The 23,886-nt window shown below is 42.3% G+C and overlaps 1 protein-coding gene across 2 annotated transcripts in view; it reads left to right on the top strand.

Annotated features, from left to right (window-relative positions):
• Brinp2 (BMP/retinoic acid inducible neural specific 2) overlaps window positions 1–23,886 on the top strand; it is a 99,800-nt gene that overhangs the window by 37,445 nt on the left and 38,469 nt on the right. For both annotated transcript variants that reach the window (XM_034513699.2, XM_076941439.1), the window contains exon 2: window positions 14,885–15,229. In XM_034513699.2, the coding sequence (XP_034369590.1) occupies window positions 14,961–15,229 (269 nt within the window). In that variant the 5' untranslated portion in view covers window positions 14,885–14,960. The remainder of the gene's footprint in view (window positions 1–14,884; window positions 15,230–23,886) is intronic.

The raw sequence follows: 23,886 nt of genomic DNA, 5'->3' as shown, positions 1-23,886 counted from the left end.
GCTCTTCAAAGAAATGGTGCCTTGTGGCTGATGCACCATATATTACTCTCAGGCTATTACATTATACCATCACAGGGGCAAATCCCAGACAACTGATACTTCAGGGGACTCCACTATTGGGGTGCAATATTGATGGCATCTAGATAAGTCCATGGCCAGACAAATTTACCTTTATTATTTCTTTATCATGTGTTTGTTTCCTTTTCTTTGCAAATGTACTGCCTCACTCAGAGATGGTCGCTACCATTTTGGGATTGGGAGATAAAAGGTGGCATAGCCCCTTGTATGTAGTTAAATCCTCTGTTCATCTCAGCAGTACCCAATATCATTCACATAGACTACAGTATGAGCGACACAGCCTAATGTTGTGAAGGGAAACTGCACCCCTTATGCTGTGACCCTGTAGCAGAAATGAGCCTTGTAAATGAAGAAGAAGAAAAAAAAACAGAATTGAGAGCATCTTTAATTGAAATTGCTGGGGACAACAAGCACAGAAGGCATATGTATAATTGCTCCCAAGGCCCAGCACACCAGCTGGGATGTCAGGAGGGCAGTTCCAGCCTCCGGGCAGCTCATTAGGGCAGTGAGGATGGATGGATAAAACAGAAGCCATGTCCTGCTGAGTCATCGGTGTCATTTCCAGGATCTGCCTGGGCATCCCCATGGGCCTTCTGGCCAAACACTGACTAAGCACAGGGCTGTAGAATTGGCAGAACGTCAAGGCTGTGGGGGCCCAGTGATAGCCGAGGGAGAGACATTTGTGAATGAGTGTGATGGAATGTTTCTGTTTGTTTACACTCAACCCAGATCTGTTTCACACAAGCAGAGCAAACAAGTGTGAGATCCTATGACGGTTGAGATGGAAGATTGTCTGACCAGCTGCTCAGGTTGGTGGCCGAGCTTCTCCAGTGTGAACAGTGAGACTCACGTCTTGCCAAGAGTCCTAGAGATGACAAAATGAGGATAGACAAACATTTTAATACCCATCTCTCCTTTATTTTCTTAATTAGAAAAAGTTCTCTTTTTTTTTTCAAAAAACCAATGCATTATGCTATTGAAAATGTGAGAATATACAAAATAACAGAAAATAATAATTTTAGCATCTGGCAATGATCATGGGCCTATATTCATCTATGATACTTTCCTTTATAGAGTTCTCAGCCTTTTGCAGACATGTTCTGGTTCATTCTGCCATGCTGTTGTGTGAAGACAGCTGAAAGAGAGTTGTGCATCTTCTTATTATCAACACAGGAAAGACGTGAAAATAACTCAGACTTGTTTTGCCTAGTGGTGATACCCTGCTGTATACCACAATTATCTACCTAAGCTCTGAAGCAGAGGCCATCATGATTTTAGGAGATGAGGGTTTACCTAGTACATGGATGTGAAAGATCTGGTGTCAGGACCTTTAATCCCTTTACTTGTGTAGAACTGCCCTCCATTCCAAGTCTGTATGCTTTTGGCAGCAGAATGAAATGTAATCATGCCTCATAAAGATATTGTAGTCAGAACATGTCATGGTATTTCTATGACTACTGTATTACTGTTAGGAGTTACTGGCTCATATCAGGTAGCCCAAGGTGTTTTTCTTACTACCAATAATGTTAGCTTTGACCCATGAGGTGTTATGTTGGGTACTCTTTGGATTCTGGGGGAGATACTTTGAAATTAGGAAACATCTCACCATCAACCTCATCAATGTTTATCACCTTGGTTTAGCACTAACCTGTTTCTCACTTGAATGGGTTATCACTGTTATAAGTTATCACTGTAATGATTGTCAAATGACTTTCTAAATCCATCATTTGTTCTTCATCTGTTAGTTGGCAAATTATGTAAGAAAAATGTTTCTCCTCTTCATCACCTATTTACCTATTTCCCACCTACCTACCTTTCAGTATCTATGTAGACAAAAGGACAGACAGGACAGATTAGATAGATGGTGGAGAGATGGATTGGTCTTATGGATTTATATCTCACTCACTAGAATGGATCCTGCTTTTCTTGTCCTGGAGGTCATAGAAGCAGGCTTGTCAAGGTAGTTCTGTGTTATTTTGACATGTGCCCATTATTCTTTGAGAATTGGTTTCTCACTGCTGTGTTGGAGCTGTGACTCAAGAGAACCTGAGGGAATTTGTGAGCTGTTCATATCCGGTTGGTAGCTTGGAATCAAGCATGGCAAGAGTATTTACATCATGGAAACTGGCAAGTGTCATAATAGCTTTTTCCCTCCAGATCTGGTTGTTAAAAATTTACCAGCATATCACCATTTCTGTAACACAATGAGGTTTCAAGCTCCTCTTATATACTAACTGCCTGGTTCGGTATCCATTTGCTTCTCCTAGGATTTCTAAAGCTTTTCAGTGGAGATCAGCACTTAGAAACCAGGAACGCAGAGCTAGTGAGTGTGGTACTATGATCTAAGGGGGATAGAATGACAGACATTGTGTGTGTGGTGTGCCTATGGCCACAGACACTAGGAAATGGATGGAAATATATGTATGTATGTCTTAATCTAAAAAGATTCTATTTTAGAAGATATTTAGAAAAACTAGAAAGAGCACAGGGATTTTCTGTGCCCCCACCCATCCAGTTTCCTCTCTTGTATAACCATGGTCCAATTGAAATTGGAAAATTCCCAACACTCTGGAAGCAGAGGCAAGAGGATCAAAAGTTCAAGGTTATCCTTAGCTACACAGCAAGTCTAAGACCAGCTTCTCTCAAAAATAAAATAAGACAAAATAAAAAACAAACCTCAAGGAATTAGCATTATCTTCGGTACAAGCTGTTTTAGATTTTATACGTTCTTCCACTAACATCTTTTATATCTGTTCCAGAATCCAATTGTGAGTACTATATATTTGCCCATAAGAAAATACATGTACAATTTTACATATCCATTTAATCAGTTTATCCATTAATTCATCCAAATCTTTGTCTATCTATATGTAAAGCTACCTCTTATACCTATAATTTCAAGACTCCACCATAAGACTTACTTAGCTTTCATCCATTCCATACTTAACACTCTTCTATGGTCAAGGAAATTGGTTCTCATTTCTTCAATGTTCTTCTTTATATCTAAACCCCACTGTAAGTAATAAGGTTGCTCACTACACTGAGCTTCTGGCCCACTCAGCCATGTTCATGTGGCTTTAGATAGATTCTTTTGAATTGTCCTTGTCCCCACACAAGCCCAGTGACTGACTGACATAGGGTAAGAAAGATGAAGGGAAAGAGGCAAGTTGTAAAAAATGTCTTACTGTCTTTTCAGCTCATTCCCTCGATGTGTTAATCATACCTTGATGAAAATAAATTGCTTCACACAGTTCACAGTAGACAGTAAGTGCTCAGTAAGTAGAGTTTTCCCATTAGCTTTGTTGTTGATATTGAGGACCTGTGAAGCAGGTAACTAGAGGTTTTCAAGGATGCACTGGGGAAAACATAGAATTTGGAGACTCGTACACCATCGTGTATTTTAGAGATTAGGACCTAGATGTGCATGAATTAAGTTCCTTTCAAAGTTAGCCTTGCAATTTTCAGAAATACTTCACAGTCCAGGCTCATTAGAATTCATTGACATAAAGTAGTGTTTTTAATCCAATGTGTGTGATCCACCCACTCCATCTAGTCCAACAACAAAATGCACGCATAACCCAAGGGACCTAGAAACAGAAACTCCCTTCCCCTCTCCTCAGTTGAGAACCACTGGAACAAGGGATTGGCTGGCTTTGTCTTACATAAATTCTCTGATTTCAACAGATTTGTGAAGCATGATCTTTGATTTTTACACTTAAAATTCCTAATCCATTACTTATGCTAGTTCTCAGAGATTTAGACCAAAACTCACCGAAATAATTAATTTACAACGAGGCAGAAGATAATCTTAGTTGTTATTTAGAAACCAATCAACTTGGGTATCACAGAGTTGTGAGAGGTCCAAATTGGCAGTGTAAAAGCTTACTGACAGGACGTGGGACAACAGGACTTGACCCAAGAAAAGCACAGCAAGGAAGGGCTTGGCAGACTTCTTTTAAAGGAACTGGAAGCGTTACCTCCTGGCCTTTGCTGCCCCGTCTCCTTCCGATTTTATATCCTCCATAAATGGAATGCTCTTCATTAAAGAAACACTAATTATCTTTTGGGTTCGAGCCTAGCCTTAAACAGTTGAGTGAAAAGAAGCCATGGATTTGGAAAACAGCAAGAAGGGGTATGGGGGGGGGATCAGAGGGAGGAAATGAAAAGGGAAAATGATGTTATTATAATCTCAAAAGATAGATAAATACATACAAAAAGGAAACAGTGGTTGGATGGATGCTAGAGGTTTATCAACTTCCCTAAGAGGAAGAAGGTTGGAAGAGGGCTGCCACATCTGACAAAGGATTTGACTTGTCAGAACAGTTTAGGGAATGTGGAGCAGCCTGAGTCAGAATCAAGTTAAATTTCTGTAGAATTATTTCAGTTCTCCACTGGGGACTCTTAAACAAGGCAACACTCAGATCACTGCAGTATATTGAAGTTAGTACTTCACATTTTGATGGGAAAAGAATTTGGTGTTAAAGAACTAAGATGGTTCAGCTTGGGAAAAACAAAAACAAAGCAACAACAACAAAAATCCCCACCTGCTATTCACGTCTAACAACCTGCATTTGATCCCGGGGACCCATGACAAAAGGAGAAAACTGAGTCCAAAAGTTGTCCTTTGACCTCCACATGCCACAGGTGCACCACTTCACCCTGAACTAGAACTGTGGCTTCTGTCATCTGACCAGAAAAAGTGGTTTTGTTTTTTGTTTCTTTGTTTGTTTGTTTTTCTACATCTAAGATTGCACAGCAACAAACCTTTACAACTGATTACTGAATGGGACTGGAAATTTTTTCAATGAACTGGTTTTAGTGTATAAATAGCACTTCCGGTAGCTTACCATCATTAATGTAGCATTAATGTGGGCTTATATATAAGATCTGATTGTCAAAGGGAAGAAGAATCATTTGGCTCAAGAACTAAAGAGGGGACTCATAATGAATAGGCCTATTTCCCATCGACAGGTGCTGGCAAATTACCAGGGGTAACAGGACATTCTTTTAGACTTGGTACCTCAAGGACAGGAGCCTGAGTAGGTTAAATGCAATGTCCTGGCCTTTCTCATAAATCCACAAGGTCATTCCTGCTATCATATTCAATTTCTCCTTCTGCAGCAACCTTACTGCTTTTATTCCCTTTATCTACTCCTCCTACTCCACAGCTCCCTTATACAAGTGCCAATCAGAAAGGTGACAGTGAAGAGTTATGGTTGGGGTGGAGGGTGGGGGCAATGAAAAAAAAAAAAAAAGATGGACGTGAAAGGAAGAGGAAAGGGACTTAGACATGGTTTTCTTGGACTATGTTCCCAAAAGAAATAATGATTCTCTCTCGGTGTACTTATTGACATTCATTGAACAGCATATAGTTTATTTTAGCTTGAGTTTGTGATGTAGCATCTATATTTAATCCTGCAAGCTGTCGGGCAACTCATATATTTACAAACACAGTCCCGGAAACAATGTGTTTGCTGGTCACATCTGCATCTCTAACGTCTCGGAGCTCCGAGTTGTTTGGCACAGCTCAGGGCATTATTATTCTGGCCAGTGCCAAGGCCCAAGTAGGACAGGTCCTGGGCTAAGAGTTCAGATTCAATGACAGGCCTGGCAGAAAGCCAATAGCAAGGGATGCATTGAGGACTGAGGGTCAGAATGGAGAGTTGATAGTCAGCCCCACCTCAGTACTGCAGCCTGCATGGTGATGAGGGATTTCTGTGTGCTTGGCTTGAGTTTATTTTGGCTTTACAAGCCTCCAACTACTCTATGTGTATACAGAAGCTCTGCTGGAAAGCGAGCTGGGCCTTAAGCAATGAGAGCTACATTGGTGGAAAGAAGCACAGGAAGTTGGGTGATGGGGAAGACATCTCCTTGAAATATGGAGTCAGCTATTGGCAATAGTGTGGAGTGGGTTACAAAGCTGTATTGAGTACCAGGGAAGGAATTTGGACATGCCTAGAGAGAGGTATTAAAAGGCATCATTCCATGAGTTTTGGTAACAGAAAGCCTAGCCTGTTGTCCAGGATACAGGAAGATGAACTCCAGGTTCCAGTGAAGTTCAGAATGAAGCAGGGTGTGAGAAGTTCTTGGAGGACTGTCTGTCTACAAGTGAAGTAAAGGAACTAATGATTGGAGATACAGGGCTCAGCAAGAATTGTAAGGCTCTTGTTCTTTGCATAACCTTGTTGAGATTGGACCCTGAAGCAGAAAGACAGGAAATTATGGGTACATGCTCAGTTGGGCTTAGGGAAACGAACATAAAATAATACTTTATTATTTTTATTTATGTGCATGTGCCTACATGTGTGCCATTTGCATGAAGTGCCCATAGAGGCCAGAGTGCATTGGGTTTCTTGAAACTGAAGTTATAGGCAATTGTGAATCACCTGATATGGCAGGCTGAGACCCGGATCTGGGGCCTCTGCAAAAGTAGTTAGTGGGCTCTCTTAACTGCTGGCTAGTCTTTCCAGCCCTTGACCTTACAGCTTTTGAGCAATGGGTCAACTCAACTTATGTGTCTTAACCCCCCCGAACAGGGATTGCATATCAGGTGTTCAGTATATCAAATATTTACATTATTATTCAGATCATTAGCAAAATAAGTTACAAAGTAGCAATGAAATAATTTTATGGTTGGGGTCTCACCACACCATGGGGAACTTTACTAAAGGGACACAGCAATAGGAAGGTGGAGAACCACTGTTTTGGGGAAAGCCTACATGAATTACCACTGCACTCTAACAGGTCATGCAGAGAGGCAGCTGAGGAAAAACGAACAGTTGGAAAGAGACAAGAGGTCTTATGTATCCTTAGCAAATCTGGAAGAACAGTGGTAGTTTTCTCTGCTTTTGTCCTTGCAGAGTTTAGATGATTCCTTGGCTCACAACACTGTTTTTTAGTGACATTGACCTAAAGATGTCTAGACTGACCTCCTACACCTACAGCTCCTGTCTTCAGTCTACAGCTTTTATGCTTGTAGGCATTTAGATGACACTAGGACTTTCTTGGAAGAATATTACTGGGCTTCTGAATTTTGTCCTCTGTAAAATGTATGTAATACAGATGATCCTTGACATTTGATGGAATTATGTAGAGATAAACCTACTGTAAACTGAAATGATTGAAAATGTATCTAATACACTAATACTTAATAATGGACCATCACAACCTGCCACCTAAGTTAGGGTAGAGTATGGATAGCTCCCCATTATGATCATGTGTCTAGGTGGAAGCCACCCTTCCCTGCTGCTGTTCAGCACCCTGGTAAAGCCAAACACTGCAGTTTGTGCCCTTGTGAGGTCAGAAGTCATCTGAACCAGCATCAACCTTACAGGGGTTTAGAGCTTCAGAGGAGTTAATGAAGAAAAAGTGTTTAGGTCAGTGCCTGGTCCGTAGTAACAACAGCCGAGCTTACTTGGAGGGATTCTAGTGACAGCTCTGGGACTCACGGGTTTTAGACTTTTGACTATTTCAGTTTGCCTCTATCACAGGAGAGACAGAAACAGAGCCATCTCCATTTTCAACATTGGACCTGGGGTTCATTCCTAAAGCAGCAGTACAGGCTTGGGGTACTCCTTCCACTCTTGTGGTCACGGTTTCTCATCAGCAGAACCATGTGAAGGGGCTTCTATCAGGGGCTCTCAGCTGTGTCCAAATCTCTTGGAGAGCCTTTCAAATTATGCTGAAATATAATGTATTCCGACTGAAGATATTTCCCTCCCTTCCATCCTTCCTTCCCTATCTATATTCCTCTCCTCACAGCTTCCTTATACATAGACTATAGCTAGCTACCCATGGCTGCCCAGAGTCACTGGGTCAGAAGAAAGGCCAAATAACTGTGTAATCAGCACTGAGCCCCACTTTGAGAGGATATTTGGAGGAAATGGATCTGAAAGGCATAATGGACATTTGGACAGGGAGGCCAGGAAACAGTGGCAGTGGCAGGGCACAGAGTTTTAGAATTGAGGGACTTGAGAATGAGGGCCATACTTCCCTGAACTGAGAGTCAAGGCGACTGCTGTAACTACTGAGTACTGTGATCTGGAGCAAGGGCACCTCTGAGTCTTCAGGGTTTGCTAATCAGTCATGCAAACACAAGGTTTAGATTGCCTATCTATGCTACTTTCTCTCTTATAAACAACCAGAAAACTACTGGAAAAAAAAAAAGAAAAGGCCATATTTATTGTCTATGGAATATTTCTTACATTAATAACTTGTGATACAGCAATAGAAAATATGTGAACACACACACACAGCTCTCAGCAGCAGAAGTCGTACTTTTTAGGTGCTTCAAAACCCCTCAACCGTATGTAGTATTGTTGTTATATTATAATCCCTCTTGTCTCTTGAGATTGGGTCTTATTATGCAGCCCGGCCTGGCCTAGAACTCACTATGGAAACTAGGCTGGCCTCAGCTTCACAGAGATCTGCCTGTCTCTGCCTCCCAAGTGTCGGGATGGAGGGGTTGTGCCACCATGACCAGCTTCTATTTTTCTTTTCTTGAAGTCTACTCTGGGAGCCACCTCTCTTTGGAATGGCTCAGAGAGAGGTCTCAGGATCTGTAAGAGGAGGGCAGAATGGCTTGTAGGCGGCAATGGGAGCTGCCAAATGAGGAAGAAGGTGGAAAGGTTTCAGGTGATATGGCTTTGATGTGTAAAGAGATGAGGTTTTAGAGGCTCAAAGCATATAACTTTCATTAAAACCACCTGACCAGCATGCTACCTTCATCTTTTCTGGTGAGCCTTTCTGACCTCAGAAGAGGATGTGGTCTATGCTCTCTGACTCCTGCTTTATCATGAGAGGCTCTGATATCGAACAAATCAGTTTGCTTGTCTGGCCCAGGGAAAGTGCCAAGGACACCCAGCAGACAAGTATGAAGCCTTAGCAACTGACAGATGACTCTGTCCTTGACAAATGAAGTTCTAGTTGTCACAGAGAGAAGTTTATAAATTCAGATCCTCAAGGGGATGAAGCCTACAAGGACTAGTGCCATGAGAGCCATCTGCATATAAGTGTTGTGAATGTGGAATTGCATGTAAAGCTCAGTACACAGTCCTCAAATGCTGACTGTGTAGACATTGCCTAATAAGCGATTGGCTGGTTGATGGACAGGGGTGAGACACAATAAGGAGAGGTGAATTATATAGGCCTCAGAGTCACAATATCAGGGCTTTGAGTTTTGCTTCTGCCTTCTGTGGAGTGGCCTCCAGAGAGCCCCTTTGCCTCTATCAGCCTCCCTCTTAAAGGTCTCAAATTAATGTAAGAGCATTTAGTAAACAGTAATTACGATTAGCTCCTCTCTGCATAAATAGTTATTAATATTATTGACCTGATTCTATGCAGGGAGGAATATCTACATCCTCATGTTGGAACTTGATTTCTGACTAGTGGGGGATGTATGATTTCAAATGTAGCTTCCCTGATTCATGCTAGTCCTGGGACCGAAACTTGAGGTCATGGATGAAGCCTAGGGAGGAAAGTGGCAACAGAAAGGAAAGTCATACATGCTTGGATTCAAATGAGGGGATGCTAGGAGTTACTGGAGATCTTGGAAGTGCAGCTAAAGGTCCTTTATGGGCTGTGCTGAGTCTGTATGGAAAATGGTAGTGGTCAGCCTACCAGGGGGAAGGACCTGGACCTTGATGGAAGTCAATAGCATCACTACCGCCACCATGGCTGTCTCATCACTCCTCCTGTCTCCCCTTCCTTTCTAGGATAAACAGGTTTTGCATCAACATGCTGTGGATGACAAAAACAAACAACACTTCCGTGATTTTTTTTTTTAAACACTGACACCCTCAGACTTCTTCAAGAAAACAGCTCCTCAATAAAGTTGGCCAATTAACCACTTAAATGGCTTGAAAACTTATTTAATGTCACTGCCTAATCACTTTATAAAATGTCACTGCTCTAGCGGGCAAAATTTTCTGCTTCATATCTCATCTCTTTTCAGCTTAGCTCTTTCTGCAACACAGCCCCCTAGCGCTCGTGCCCCTTCCATTTGCATAGAATTGTGGAACTTCGGTGTTGAGCTGGGTTGTGGGGATCATCTCTCCTCACAAATCATTTCAAGGAAGGCTAAGGTGAGGCTCCCACAGGAAAGTGTCTTGCCTACAGGCTCTAACTTCTAAGTGACAGCACAATTCCTTCCTGTAACTGTAAGTCAGGGGACTGATGTGGTCACACGTGGGCAGACTTGGATCTGCAGCTGAAGGAGGCCACCTTTTCCATTGCACCGATCCACTCTTACTTAGCCTTACTGTTCTCCTCTGTTCAGAGAGGTAATTTTATCATCCATGCTTCATAAGCAGTAGCTATCACATACACATTAACTAATTTGTATGGTATTTACTAATATATTTAAATTAACAGCTTTATTAATCAAACTACTAGCCTCACACTTATAACCTAGCTATACACTTAACCCCTCCAGGATGCAAAACCTCCTCTTCACTAATTGTCTTTTACTGTTTGTTTGTTTGTTTATTCATTCATTTATTTATTATTGCTGAGGATGTAACATGGAGCCTCACACATCCCAGGCGAGTGCTCAGCAGCTGAGTTATACCTCCCCCTCCATAATAATTTTCATTCATATTTCTGTATCTATCTACTTCATTTGCTACAACTTTACACTAGCTCGCCTAGGCCATACATCATAACTGTGCCTTTATTCTGAAACACCAAGCACATATGGAGACGGAAAACAAGAGAACTTGAAAGCAACTCAGACCTTTTTAGCTGGACCGTGACCTCAGAGTGGCAGTGACATGATTCTTGTAAGTGCTGCCATCTTGAAGATCGCACTGCCCGCTTCTCATAAGACCTCACCTTATACTTGATTTTCTCTATTGGCAAAACCATGACCATTTAATTCATGGCTTAACAGACAGATCTGAGCTTATGCACTCAGACAAGGAAAAAAAAAAAAAAAAAAAAAAAAAACCCTCAACTTGTTAAACTTGTACCTTTGGCAAAGCCAAATTGTCTGTCTAGGTATAAAACTGCCTTACATGTGGAGGGCAAAGGAAATAATTCATGCTTCTCAGGTAAAACTGTAACATTTTTCCTGAAGGGGCCCCTGTGTCACCATCCTCACAGGGAACATGGAGGCCTGCTTGGATGCTCACCTTTTGGAGTCATGATGGAAAAGGCACCAACTGTCATCTATGGCTGCTTATTAATGGTGTCTCCAAAAGCTGTGAGAATTTAGACAGTCAAGATTCGCTTGATAGATTGTGTTACAAAATATTCAGTGATAGTATCCTGAAGAATAAACAGAAAGTGACCAAAAGCTATTCCCCCTTCAAAAGCCTGATTTCCATACAACTGTCAACCGGCAATTAGCTTGTCTTTAAAAAGAAAAAAAAGAAAAGAAAAAAGAAAGTTTTAAAACCTGTTTAAGGATCTTCTTTCTTAAAAAGAGACTTTTTAGTCAAAATGTCTTCAGATCCCCAGAAAAACTACTGAAGCAGAAAGCCTGTGATTCCTGGGCCAGGTTTTTCTGAGAAATGGAGAGCCCTGAATTCAGGCATTCTTGCTGCGCTCAGCAGACATTGCCCAGCAATCAAAATCATTTGATTCCCAAGCTGATATTCCTCAGGCAGGTTCCAGATCATTGTGAGCTCTGAAAAAGCGTAATTACAAACAAAGCTGACAAGAAGCATGCTTAACATAGTCTGATTCTTTCAAACAGTTTTTCCAGTAGGTGCTTACCTGTCCTTAGGAAACCCTCATGCAGCAGGCAGGGGGGTGGCTACCATGACTCAGGATACACAGGCGCCAATCTGTCAAGAGGCCGAGTGGCTGGACAAAGCTATATCTTGTCACAGTCTTACAGTGACTCTGATGAAGTACATGGAATTTGATGCAGCTTGTATACTTGAGAACTGAAGATTCATCCGAGAGGATGACAAAAACCTACATATGGCCTTAGATGGGTGTGTGCACTTAGTGAGGGAGGACATCACATGAGGGCAAAGCTGGGAGAGATGATTAATATTGCTTTAGTGACCCAGAAGCCTGGGCACAAGGGAGTTGGTCCTTTACTCCAGTTTTCACTAGTCTGAAATCAATGTGCTGGACATGGAAACTGATCTTTGTTGGGTGCAAAGTCCTCTTCACATGTGTTCCTTTGCAATTGTATGATGAAAGTCCCTACACCCTTCCTAGTGGCTGCCTACAGATTGCTCTCAAGTTTAGATGACACTTCTGGTTCCTTGCTCTGTGGCTTTCATGAGCAGTTCGGAGCATGGCTGTCTGCTCTATTTTGAGTCAGTTGTTTTCTTCTAATTACTCAGATGGGACATTGTCCAGTTGTCCATAAGTCTTTCTTAGTTTCCACTATCATTAAGGCGATTGTCTGGACTTCAGCTTCTACATTCTTCAGTTCTGACCTCAAAGTCAAAGAATAGAACCCAATAGCCCGTTTTACTCACAGGCCCCACACACGCTCAAGGAAACAGAATTATGGAGAACATGCAGAGAAGGATATAGGGCTTTGGGGGAGGGGTCGCTTTAGGACTCTACTTCCCATGAGTCTTCAGCAGTGCTCGTAGATCTCCACCTTATTTGTGTAGTATGTTGGCCTCCTCTGTCAAGGAGCCACTGATTCCCTAGTGAATGAACTTGCTATCGCTGCATCAATTCGTCTTTAAGAAACACAGCAATATTTTATAACAAGAATGAATTGCTAATGGTGGAACTTCAGGTAAGGCAATAAACACCTGCTCACATATTGTCGGTTCTTAGCATAATGCCTGCCACTTAGGAGTTCTCATTTATGTTTCTTCAATGGATGAATATGTGAATGATTAAATGAGAAATATTTTGGGCAACCTCATCAAATTGTTTCAGTATAAAAATTGTCTGCTCCTTCCACATGCAAGGATGATTTCTCTTTTTAGTTTTAAATCACTTTTTTTTTTTCCTGGCAACTCAAGCTTATTTTAAAAGAAAAAAACATTTGGGGATTTTCCTTCTATGATTCTACTTTTTTATAGTTAACTTTTTAATCTACATGGAACTAAGTTCTCAATGTTATGTAAAAAAATATTCCATCCTCGCCCAGTTGGTCTGTGATGGCTTTGTTTTTATATATGAACCACTGTGCAGGGTTTTGAGTTCTTCTACTTCATTGATCAACCTGTTCAATTTGTGAATCAGCATCACTAATTTATTTTAATTATGCTAACATTATCATGTGCTAAGGTCTAAAGAGGCCGACACTTTGTTATTCTTTCCCCAGCTTGGCTGGTTAAGCTGGGGCACTATCTCTCACCTCTGCTCCCCTGCTCTAGCTCTCCAAACAGCACAGCATTCTTTGGCATGGAGCCAGATCAAGGTTTACATGTTGCCTATTTTCCTAGCTGAACTCCTCTGGCCTGATCTCATCATAACAGACTTGGTAACTATAATGTCTACCTAGCAAACTTTAAGAATGAGCGGTAACTTCTAAGCAGCTCCCAGCACCCAGCTGCAAAGCAATAACTGCAAGAAAGAGTGAGGACTGTCTGAATGTTCAGACTCCCAGGCTTCCTTCTGTCCTTCCATCCTTACACACAGCGACCCTGAAAAGCATCCTGTACCAATACTGAAGCCTCTGTCTCTCAGGCTCAGTATAACTTTGGAGCTGGGAATCCCAGGATTCACACTTACCTCCAACAGACCCTTTTAGGTCCTCTGGATTAGTGAGCTAACATACCTCAGAATGTTCCTGGGGGTGACTCTGGAAGGAAGCATGATGCACTAAAGTCCTCTGTGCACATTCCTGCAAGAGAGTGAAAGTTCAGAGAATTATCACATCTGCCTAGGCATCCTATCTCTAGGATTTGGCAGCAAGAGACAATCCTCAGACCATGAATTACAGGTACTGGGCGTTGGAAGTTGTTCTGGCACACACTGAAGTGGTGTTGGCGAGAGACATGCACAGGGCTCTGACAGCATGTGCTAGAAATTAAAGATTGGAGAAACGGCAGCAGTTCCAGGAAACTGCACAGTACTGAATGATTCCTTGCATCTAGAGGTTGATAAAGGTGACTAGTTGTGCTTAGACAACGTGTAGGCACTGGAAATCAAGGGCCTGTGATGAGTCACAAGGCAGCCAGGAAGAGAGAAGGACAGAAGCATCCTTATTGCTGGCATCTTCCCTCAAACTCAGAGAAAGGCAGGGAATATACACATTCACTCCTTCAAGACGGATGTCTGCACAAATGCTCTGTGCATTCAGGACCTGAGTTAGCAGGGTAAAAGATGGTGGGGGCCGGGCTCTTCTCTTCTGCTGTCTGGCGAAGAGGAGTTCCATGGACTCTTGGTGTGGGTTCTCCTCTTATCCCCTATTCTGACTCGATCACCATATCACTTTCAATAAAAGAATAGATTAGATGCTCTACATATAAGTCTGCTCCTAGCCTATTGCCAAGCTTTGGAAAGCAACACTCAGTCTATGAGGCAATTACAGAAATATGTAAATATGTTTGTGGGGGAGCCCATGTAGGAAAGACGCTGGGATTCATACCCCCTGAGCTTAAACTCTATTCCTTCCTTCTCATGGCAGTGAGGACATACATCATTGTCTTGACCTCAGCCCCCTTTTCGCATCTGTAAGATGCTGACGGTAGTGTTTCCTCATAAGTTTCTGTCGGAAGAAATAAAATCATACATACTGAGCACTCCGTTCAATGCCTTAGGGCATCAGTTGGTTGCACTACCGCAGGAGTAGAGAGGATTTCCCCATCCAGTTATGTATGATGCCCGCAGACAAGGATATGGCCCTGTACCCACCTCACATCTCTTTGTACTTTTCTAGTTTGGAGCCCTGGAGGAGCAGCACGGAGTGGGAGAGCTTGGCGAGAGAATGAAGACACTAACCGCCTGGGAGAAGCATGAGGTGGCCGTGCAGCTCTCGGTTTAGAGGGCTTTGGCCGGAGGCCGCCCCATGGGCAGTCCTGCTGGCGCTAGGCGTGCCCGGGTGGGTGCTGGCTGTCTCAGCCACGGTGGCCGCTGTGGTCCCTGAACAGCATGTCTCCTCGCCTGGCCAGGCTCCCCTGGACTGGCTGCTCACAGACCGAGGCCCCTTCCACCGTGCCCAGGAGTATGCTGACTTCATGGAGCGTTACCGCCAGGGGTTCACCACCAGATATAGGATCTACAGGTGAGTGGAATCTCCCACAGAGCTCAGCCTAGGCAGTGAACAGCTGGTGTGTCCAGCCTCAAGCCCTAACCGAATCAGAATGCCCTCAAGTTGAACTAGAGGTGAAACATGTGAAACATGGAGAAACATCAGGTAGGGAAATAAGCCTGCCCCATGGTTTTTTGTTTTGTTTTGTTTTCTGTTTGGGATTTTTTTTTTTTTTTTTTTTAAACACATACAAACTAAAAAACCTTCTGATACCTCCTGGGGACTTAGCAAAAGGGTTTCTATTTATAGATTGTTCTGCTTATAAATTGAGGACAAATCAGGCAGCATGCAGACAGCATGTGGCTCAGGTTGCTGGAGGTGGTCAGAGTCAAATGCTGGGCCCAGCTTTAAGTAATGGGTTAGGGACTTTTATGAGTTGTAATTATTTAGCCATGCAAATGAAGGAAGGGAAGCTTCCCTATTGCCTCAGAGGTCTAGGGAACCTGCTGAGGGACAAACCTACCTTCACCCTTGACAACAATACAAGCTCAGCTCGCTTTGGCCATGGACAGAGGCCCATCTATAGGAACATCACATAAGAAGGGCAAATGGGTGTGTCTGGTTCTTCCAACATATTCCTGGATGCTAGAAACTACTGCAAAAGTAGAAAGCTCCTTACCCTACTGACCCAGCCGGGCTGGGGCTCATACAAATGCAATTTCCCTTTGCTCTTTGGGAATTCTGTCCCACTCTGACAACTCTTTTTTCTTGCTGAACTCATCAGCATAAAAGGCATCATTAGCCATCCGGGAGCTTTTCAGATTTTGTTCCCTCTATTTAAGAACATTTATTTTCTAAATTAGTATGTTGTCATTGTTGTTGTTGTTGTTATTGTTGCTGTTTTATCTTGAGACAAGGTGTCTCTGTGTAACAGCCTTGTCTGTCCTGGAACTCAACCACCACTCCTAGTTTTAAAATCAGTTTTAATGCAGAACAATAGGAAGAAAATATGAAACAGAAACACGGAATCCCTCATTCGTTACATTCTTTAACCTCTAGACATTTGGTCATGTTTGGGGGCACACGCATTTCTAGTTCTACGGGCATACTTAAGTCTTTGAATCTCTTGCTTGGCTTAACACTTGAAATTTTAATTTGTTTATTATACTATATTATGTTATATTATATTATATTCTGTGAGGGCGGGGCAGCCTCACATACCGCACCGTGTCTATCTGGAAATTAGAGGACAACTCTTAAGACTCAGTGTTCTCCTGCCACCTTGTGTGGTCCAGGACGGACTCAGATCCTCAGAGCCTGTTGACTGAGGTTATCCCATCAGCCTTTGTCTCGGCCTTATCCATGACTTGAGAAAATCATCTCTTTATTTTAAGCCTTCCCCAATTTTTTTTTTTTAATGACATGGAAACAGAGTCCAGACAAGTCACATAACTAGTAACAAACATACAGGCTTAACTTTCAAATAGTCAGATGTCAGAGTCTGAGTTTGTACATTAGAATTAGAGATATTTGAAATGATTTTCTTGAAAAGTTTTTTTTTTTTTTTCTTTTTAACATTTATAGTAGCTTTTCAATGTGTTTGGGCTAATGTAGGGTATCAGAAACAAGGTGTAGGAGGATTATGGAACAGGAAGACAGTAGAACAGACACTCAGGGAGTCCATTTACAGTGGTTTACAACTCCCAAACTTGAACACAGAAAGGACAAGATCAGGCAGCTGCGTTGCTAGTACATGGAGGATTTTCCCATCTTTCCTTGCTGGCCATATTTATCTACTGTGCTTAGCTCAGCCCAATTCTGAAAAAGACTTCAGTTCATACCCCTTGTTTAAATTGGTCCTTGGATTTCCTCTAAGGTTACAGCAGAGATTCCCACAGAATCACTGAGGGAGTGAATGACTTAGGCTCTGGATTGGCTAAATTAACACCTGCTCAGGCAAAAGCAGGGAAGCCAGAGCATTAACTCAGCATTCAGTAAATATGTAAGAGTCTAGGCACATGTGCCCATAAACTTTCCATAAGGTAAGTTTAGGGTGCTCTTTTCTCCATCTTACAAAACACAAAAACCTCTATTTTAGCAGAGAACAGTCCAGTAAAGTGAGATTTAATTTACCTTCCACCATTTGGTATATCCAAGATTCAGAAAAGCACCATCTTCACAAAAAATAATTTATATTAGTACATTTGAACTGAAGTCAGAGTAAGAATTCTAATATCACCATAAACTTCAAGTAGCTTGAAAAAGAGAAGGACTAAGCCCTTGCTTGTCTATTTACTTTCTCCTTTTTTTTTTTTTTTTTTTCCACTTCTTGGTAGATTCTTTTCCCCTCACTAAGACCCAGACCCAAGTCTGGATAGCTTAGCAGCCAGTTAGTTAACTCTTGGGAGGTGGCTCAGAACTGGCCCATGGGGAGTCTCTGAAATCACTTCTGCACCATCAACCTTCTATCGGGTAGTAATGGTTTTCTGATCATTTAATGTGACAAGCTCTTACACTGTGCTGTTCAGTCTTTCTGGGGTCAGTTATTGCACATGAACCTGTACTTGAGGAAACAGTAACCCATCACTCTGAAAGGAATGCAGCACTCTGATTTGTGGCCCTTTGATGGGGCTAGAAGAGAATGGTCACAAACCACTGCTCCAGGAGCCTTCTGGGAGGTTTGCCTTCAGTGATTAAGCAGAAATGTTGCCTTTATAGATATTGGTATGGCTCTATGTTATGCCATTGTGAATTATTTCGCAGCCCTATTCTATTGGGATCCTGTGGCAATTGCCTCTGATAAATTCAGGATCTTGCTTCTGCTGACTAAAGCAGGCCACAGGAAACTGGGAAAATATGCATGGGCCCATATCCAAATTTCTCCTTGACTATTCAAAGGTTACTGAGAAGAAAGCAGCTGACAGAAAATAACAGAAGGGATTTGTGGAAAACTAATGTGTCCCAAGAAGAATGACTCTTTCATTTCATCCTTTAAGAAAGCTTTTTGGTATATAGAAATCAGATAGTATCCATATATGCTTTCTATATAGAGGAGATGAATAGGTAGCAAAGAATAAGATTTTCCTAGGGAGTTGAAATTAAGGTGCAGAGTTACTTTATAAGGCTCTCAATCACAGGAAACCTTCCTCTCATCCAGCTGCAGATGTTCGCACATCAAGGTCCTACTACTAACCCATCTGATCCATGTGGTTTTAGTTAACTATCAGAGTGCACTCTCAATTTGAGGAAATATCTAACCATGCCAGAATAGTTTCAGTCTCTCTTCCCATGGACTTCCAGAGAAAGTTGTTTATTCTATTACATTGGTTTTCTGTAGGTGTAGGTGCTTACGGGTGAAGATGGTAGCACAAATTGTCCTGGTTCTAGTTGTGGAACTGAAGTTTATCGGCTGCATACTGTTTGGTAAACTACTTAGTGTATTTGTTTCCCAATCCCCTTATTTGTAAAGTGGAAGAATAATGGTGCCCACTTCAGGACTGATGTAGAATTAAATGAGTTAGTTGATACAAGGCAGTTGGACTAGTGATTCCTAAATATTACTTACTGATATTAAATTGTTTTAAATAAATATTTACCTGGGCAAAACAGCAAGAGGAGGTAGGAACCATAGCTTTGACTGTTATGACTTCTGTTTAGAGCTTAGTATACAGAAATTATTTAGAATGGGAGATGTTTTGTTTTGTTTTGTTTTGTTTTTGAGCACCTTACCTTTAGCTCTCAACCTGGCTCTTTATAGAGAGGAGATCTCAAGTGAGGAACATGTACTCTCCCTCTCACAAGGGCTACTAGAGGAAGCCAGAGGACTTTGGGCATAATTGAAGCTGTCATGGGCTTAATTCTTATTCCTGCAGCTAGAGGTAGCAGAGTGGCAGTCCCTAAGCATGTCCTACTGAGACTGATGGTCTTGCTGTTTTACCTAAAAGCTTTAAGATCCCACTGACTAACCTCTCAGCCTTTGTTTCTCCCACAGAAACATGATCTAAACAATCAGCCCATTTCTTAGCCACCATTTCTCAACAGCTACTTATAAGAGCTGTAGAATCAGAGAGATCTTGTCTCCAGTTCCATTTGTGGCCTCCAATTGCCCTCTCCCCTGATTCCCTTCAGACTCCCACTATAACAAACACTTAAGTGCCTACCCTCTCTCAGCCATACTACAAGGCAGATAGTGCCTATTAGGGTCTTTGGCAATGAAATGGAGTTGTTCAAGGTCAGAGAGGGAGCCAATCACAGCCAGAAATAGCACAAGGGCTCCTGACTTGAAGTCTCCTGCTCGTTACTCTAGCCCATGCCACTTCCCTTTGACTGCTAAGTGCATCTTCATCACAACACACAACCTAATCAGGCCCCTAAATTGAGATGGTGTGAATGTAAATATGGGTTCTCGAAACACTCTAGCAGTAATGTTCCATTCTCTCTGTTCTACAAATCAAAGTAATGAGCAGTCTGATTTTTTTTTTAAATTTCTTTTTGTATTAAAGTTTTAATAGAGAGATAATCATGGGATTGGAAAAATTCCAAGCCACTATAATAAAAACACTTAAAACTCAGGGAGAGAATATATTAAAATTGAGAAAGTCAGGAATCATAAAGAACAGTGAATATAATATGGTGGTTGAGCGAAAAGGAAAGCCAGGTGTGATGCCAGAATGTTGGCCTCACTACCTCTGTGTCTACCTAATTCGTTTTGGAAAGGAAGGATCTGAGGTTACATTGTGTTCCGGGAGATCCACAAATTTCTAGATCCTACAAAGAAAACAGTTCAACACCAAGTTCATGGAGGATATGCAGAGACAGAGTTGGAGTCTGTGGTGAATAGCAACGGTTAACAAAACAAAAGAAGTTCCCAGCAGGCAGCACAGTAATAACCCAAAGAAAAGGCAATCTGTTTGGACCCAGACAGGATGCAAAATGAGATCTTTTAATAAGTCACATGTAAAGAAGGTGATGGCAAGAACTAAGTATTTGATCTACATGCCTGAATCTGTGGTCCATGGATTAGACTCATCACACCTCCTGACAGCTTTCTAAGAAGATGGACCCTCAAGTATCTCCCTAGACCCACAGAATCAGGCTCAGCATTTAAGATCCTTGGAGCACTGTTTTGCTGGGCAGTGGTGGCACACGCCTTTAATCCCAGCACTTGGGAGGCAAAGGCAGGCAGATTTCTGAGTTTGACACCAGCCTGGTCTACAGAGTGAGTTCCAGGACAGCCAGGACTACACAGGAAAACCCTGTCTCGAAAAAAAAAACCCAAAAAACCAAAAACCAAAATTCTTGGAATTCTGCACTGATCATAGGTAGTATGTGGAGCTGGGAGAACAAGAGTAAGCCTGGCCTGGTGGCACATCCTGTAATCCCTCCATCAAGAGGCTGAGGCAAGAGGATCAACAAGTTTAAGGTCACCATGGGCCTGTATACAAAGACCTTATATCAAAGCAAAAACAAGGGAAGTGATGGCCAGGGTAGATAAGGAGAGACAGTGTCAAGAGAGGCCATCATCCCTCACAGTGAATCTGCAGCAGAGACTACGAACAGGAACTATTACAGACGGAAGAGAATAGTGGTTGAGGGAGGTTAAATTTAGGAGTTATTAGTACCAAGGCACATAAACGTATGGAAGAGTTGCAGCAGCTCAGAGAAAACTTTAAAAGCAGAAAAGGCTGCAGGACCTGGGAGCAGCCTGTGGATGCCTCTTGGGAGATGGGGAGGTGAGAAGGCAGAGAGCAGCTGCAGATTCAGTCACAGGAAGAGCACCAGAGCTGATTTATCATCCAGACCACATCCTGCCAACTAACAAATACTGATTTGGATAAACAGCGAACCCTGAGAGAGGCACCATCTCCAATTAAGAGATCACAATCCACATAAATAAATGGCAACCAAAGGCAACCTCAGGCTGCTTAGGCAAATCCCAGTGATTTCTTAGGTGTTCATTTCAGCAGCAGAAATAGAGAAAACATGTGTTATCATGCTGCCACAGGACTCCATGAAAGAGCCATGGTTCTCAGGAGCACAGATAAGCAAGAAAGAAAGTTGTCATTTCTGGAGAAAGACCAGGACCCAGTACAACCTGGTTGGTCTCTGAAATCATTAGGCTTAGATTTTGGTTACAGGGAGCTTGTTAAGACCAAAAGAGGGAAGAGATGTCCATCAACTGGTGATGTGCTCCAAACTGGATCACACTTTGAGATATATGGCAAGGATGAGCTTTCAGTCTCGGTCACTGACACATCTTCACAGCCTAGAGGAATGAGGACACGGGGAAAAGACCAAACATACGGGGTGGCTGGCTAACTGTATAGTCATTCTGACATAGAAATGTTAATCTAGATTGTAGATGAAACAGAAAGCATTTTGGTCTGTCAAGGAATTTTATTCCAGAAACTGAACCTCAGCATGTCCTTCTTGTGCAAACTTCTGTCCCTGCCTCTGTTGTAAATGCCTACCACTCCTGCATAGCACCCTATATGATGTTCTGGTATTTGGTGTCTATAAATTATTAAATAATAATATCTACTGATCTCTTGGAGCAAGGTTATGAAGAACATGCAAGCCCTTACAGTTCAGAGGAAATCAACTGATATTTTCAACAAGTGTTTTAGAGAGCCAGATCTGCTTGGTATTTCACTAGATTTCATGAAATAACAAACTATGAAGTAAGGGGGATACAGTTTTTGACTGGATTGAATTTCCAGGCGAGTTCCTTTGAAGAAAGTATTGGGTTATTTGGTACAGATAGACAAGAGGACTTAAAAGGTAATGCTTAAGCAAGCCCTAATAAGTGGCTGGAGGCTCTCTCAAGAGAGCTGGTGAGGTGGGGCTACAGACCCCAAAGTAGTCCAAGCGATTAGGACTCAGACAGCCAATGCCATGTGCCAACTCTGAATGCCAAGATACGTAAGGCTAGACTTTTCCTTTTCCTGTTCTTTTTGCTCCCAAACTATATCACTAGACACTGATTTCTTACAGGGTGCAGTTGTAAAGATTCTCAGAGGTAGGGGCATGCCATTTTATAACATTGGGAGTGCATTACAAGAACTAAAAGCAATTGTGTTCAAGGATGGCAATGCCAAATGAAATTTTTCCTGTTTTTACTTTGAAAAACTGGACTGTTAGTCCTTACCTCGTGAGAAAATAGTTAGCAGTTCTTTAAGATTCTGTAATGCTGGTGGTTCACATGCAAATCTAGCATCATTTATACTTAAAAAACATGGATGAAAGAAATCTTACCATGTCATGCACTTGCTCCTGAGGTCCTTAACCAAATACTTATGAAGGGTCTCTTGTCAAAAATCTTCTGGGGATTATAATAGGATACAAAAGATAGGGAAATAGGGGCCTTATGATTTCTGGAGAATTCTGTAGTTTGAGGAACAGAGTAGACACTAGAAAACAAATTGAAACATAGCTCCTCAAGACCCCGGAGGAAGATACCACTAAATGGGTAGCAGAGAGATCAGCTTTATGGGTGCCAAGTTAGAATGCCAGGTCCATGGTCCTTTAGAATACAATGACTCTTACCCCCAAATAACCCCATAATTCCTGGGGCCATATTCAGGTTGAGTTAATACTGCAAGGGTGGAGAGAAATGTCAAAATTAAAATGTGCAAGAGATGAAGGGAGACTTGAGGGGATAGCTCTGTGGTAAGATGCTTGCTACATAAGCATAAAGACCTTCTGACTTTGAATTCCCAGAACACACACAAAGCTGTGCTCAGTGAGTGTTTCTGTCATACCAAAGCTTCCACAGCAAAATGGGAGTCAGAGACGGGAATCCTCAGCAGCTGGGGGGAGGGGGGGGGGCGCAGCTAGCCTGGTATAGATGATGGTGAACAACAAGAGACCCTGTCTCAAACAAGGTGAAAGTCAAACACTGGTACCCAAGGTTGTCATCTGAACTCCACACTCTCACCTAGCATTTATGTGCCTGCTCTCTAAAACACACAGTGAAAGAAAGCAAGGAAGCAATCAATCAGTCAAGGAAGGAAGGAAGAAAGGAAGGAGTAAAATAAGCCTCCAGGGTGGCTAAGGAAGGGGAGCAAGATCAGTTATGTTTTCAGACAAGATTTAGTACAGAGATCTTGAGTCAGTCAGGCAGAGAAAAAGAGGATTAATTCTTGCTTCAAGAAATAATTAATTTTATTCATGAATGAATTGCTCCTTATAGATACTCTAGAGCAAGCAGACAGGAACACTGGCTAGTTACACGCTCTTCTCTTTTTTGTCTCTTCAAGAGATGAGCTTTTTCTGGGTCAGGAATTCTCTCTCTCTCTCTCTCTCTCTCTCTCTCTCTCTCTCTCTCTCTCTCTCTCTCTCTCCTCCCCCCAATCAGGGTCTGCTGCATCTCTCCCACAACAGAACTTCCTGCATCTCCCACAAGACAATTATTTCAGTACACAGAGCTTAGAACAGCAAGTGGCCCACAAAGAGGCCTTTGCACATTGGGCACCTATTTAGTGGGTGTCTAAGTGAGTGAGGCTCAACAGCCCAGGTACAGGGAGACCAGCCCTCCAGGAAAGGCAATAAATGAGTCATTCATTCGGTGTGGTAGAGGTTTGGGGTGCACTAAAACACCCCGTGAGAGGGGTTTGACTCCCATGGCTGTTACACATGTTTCTCTGCAGGATCAGAAACATCAGTGTGTACTACAAGATGGAGAAAGCAAG

This window comes from Arvicanthis niloticus, chromosome 10, assembly GCF_011762505.2.
Source record: "Arvicanthis niloticus isolate mArvNil1 chromosome 10, mArvNil1.pat.X, whole genome shotgun sequence".
Taxonomy (NCBI): Eukaryota; Metazoa; Chordata; class Mammalia; order Rodentia; family Muridae; genus Arvicanthis; species Arvicanthis niloticus.
Note: the sequence above shows the minus strand (reverse complement) of the source record. Positions and strands in the feature narration are given on the sequence as shown.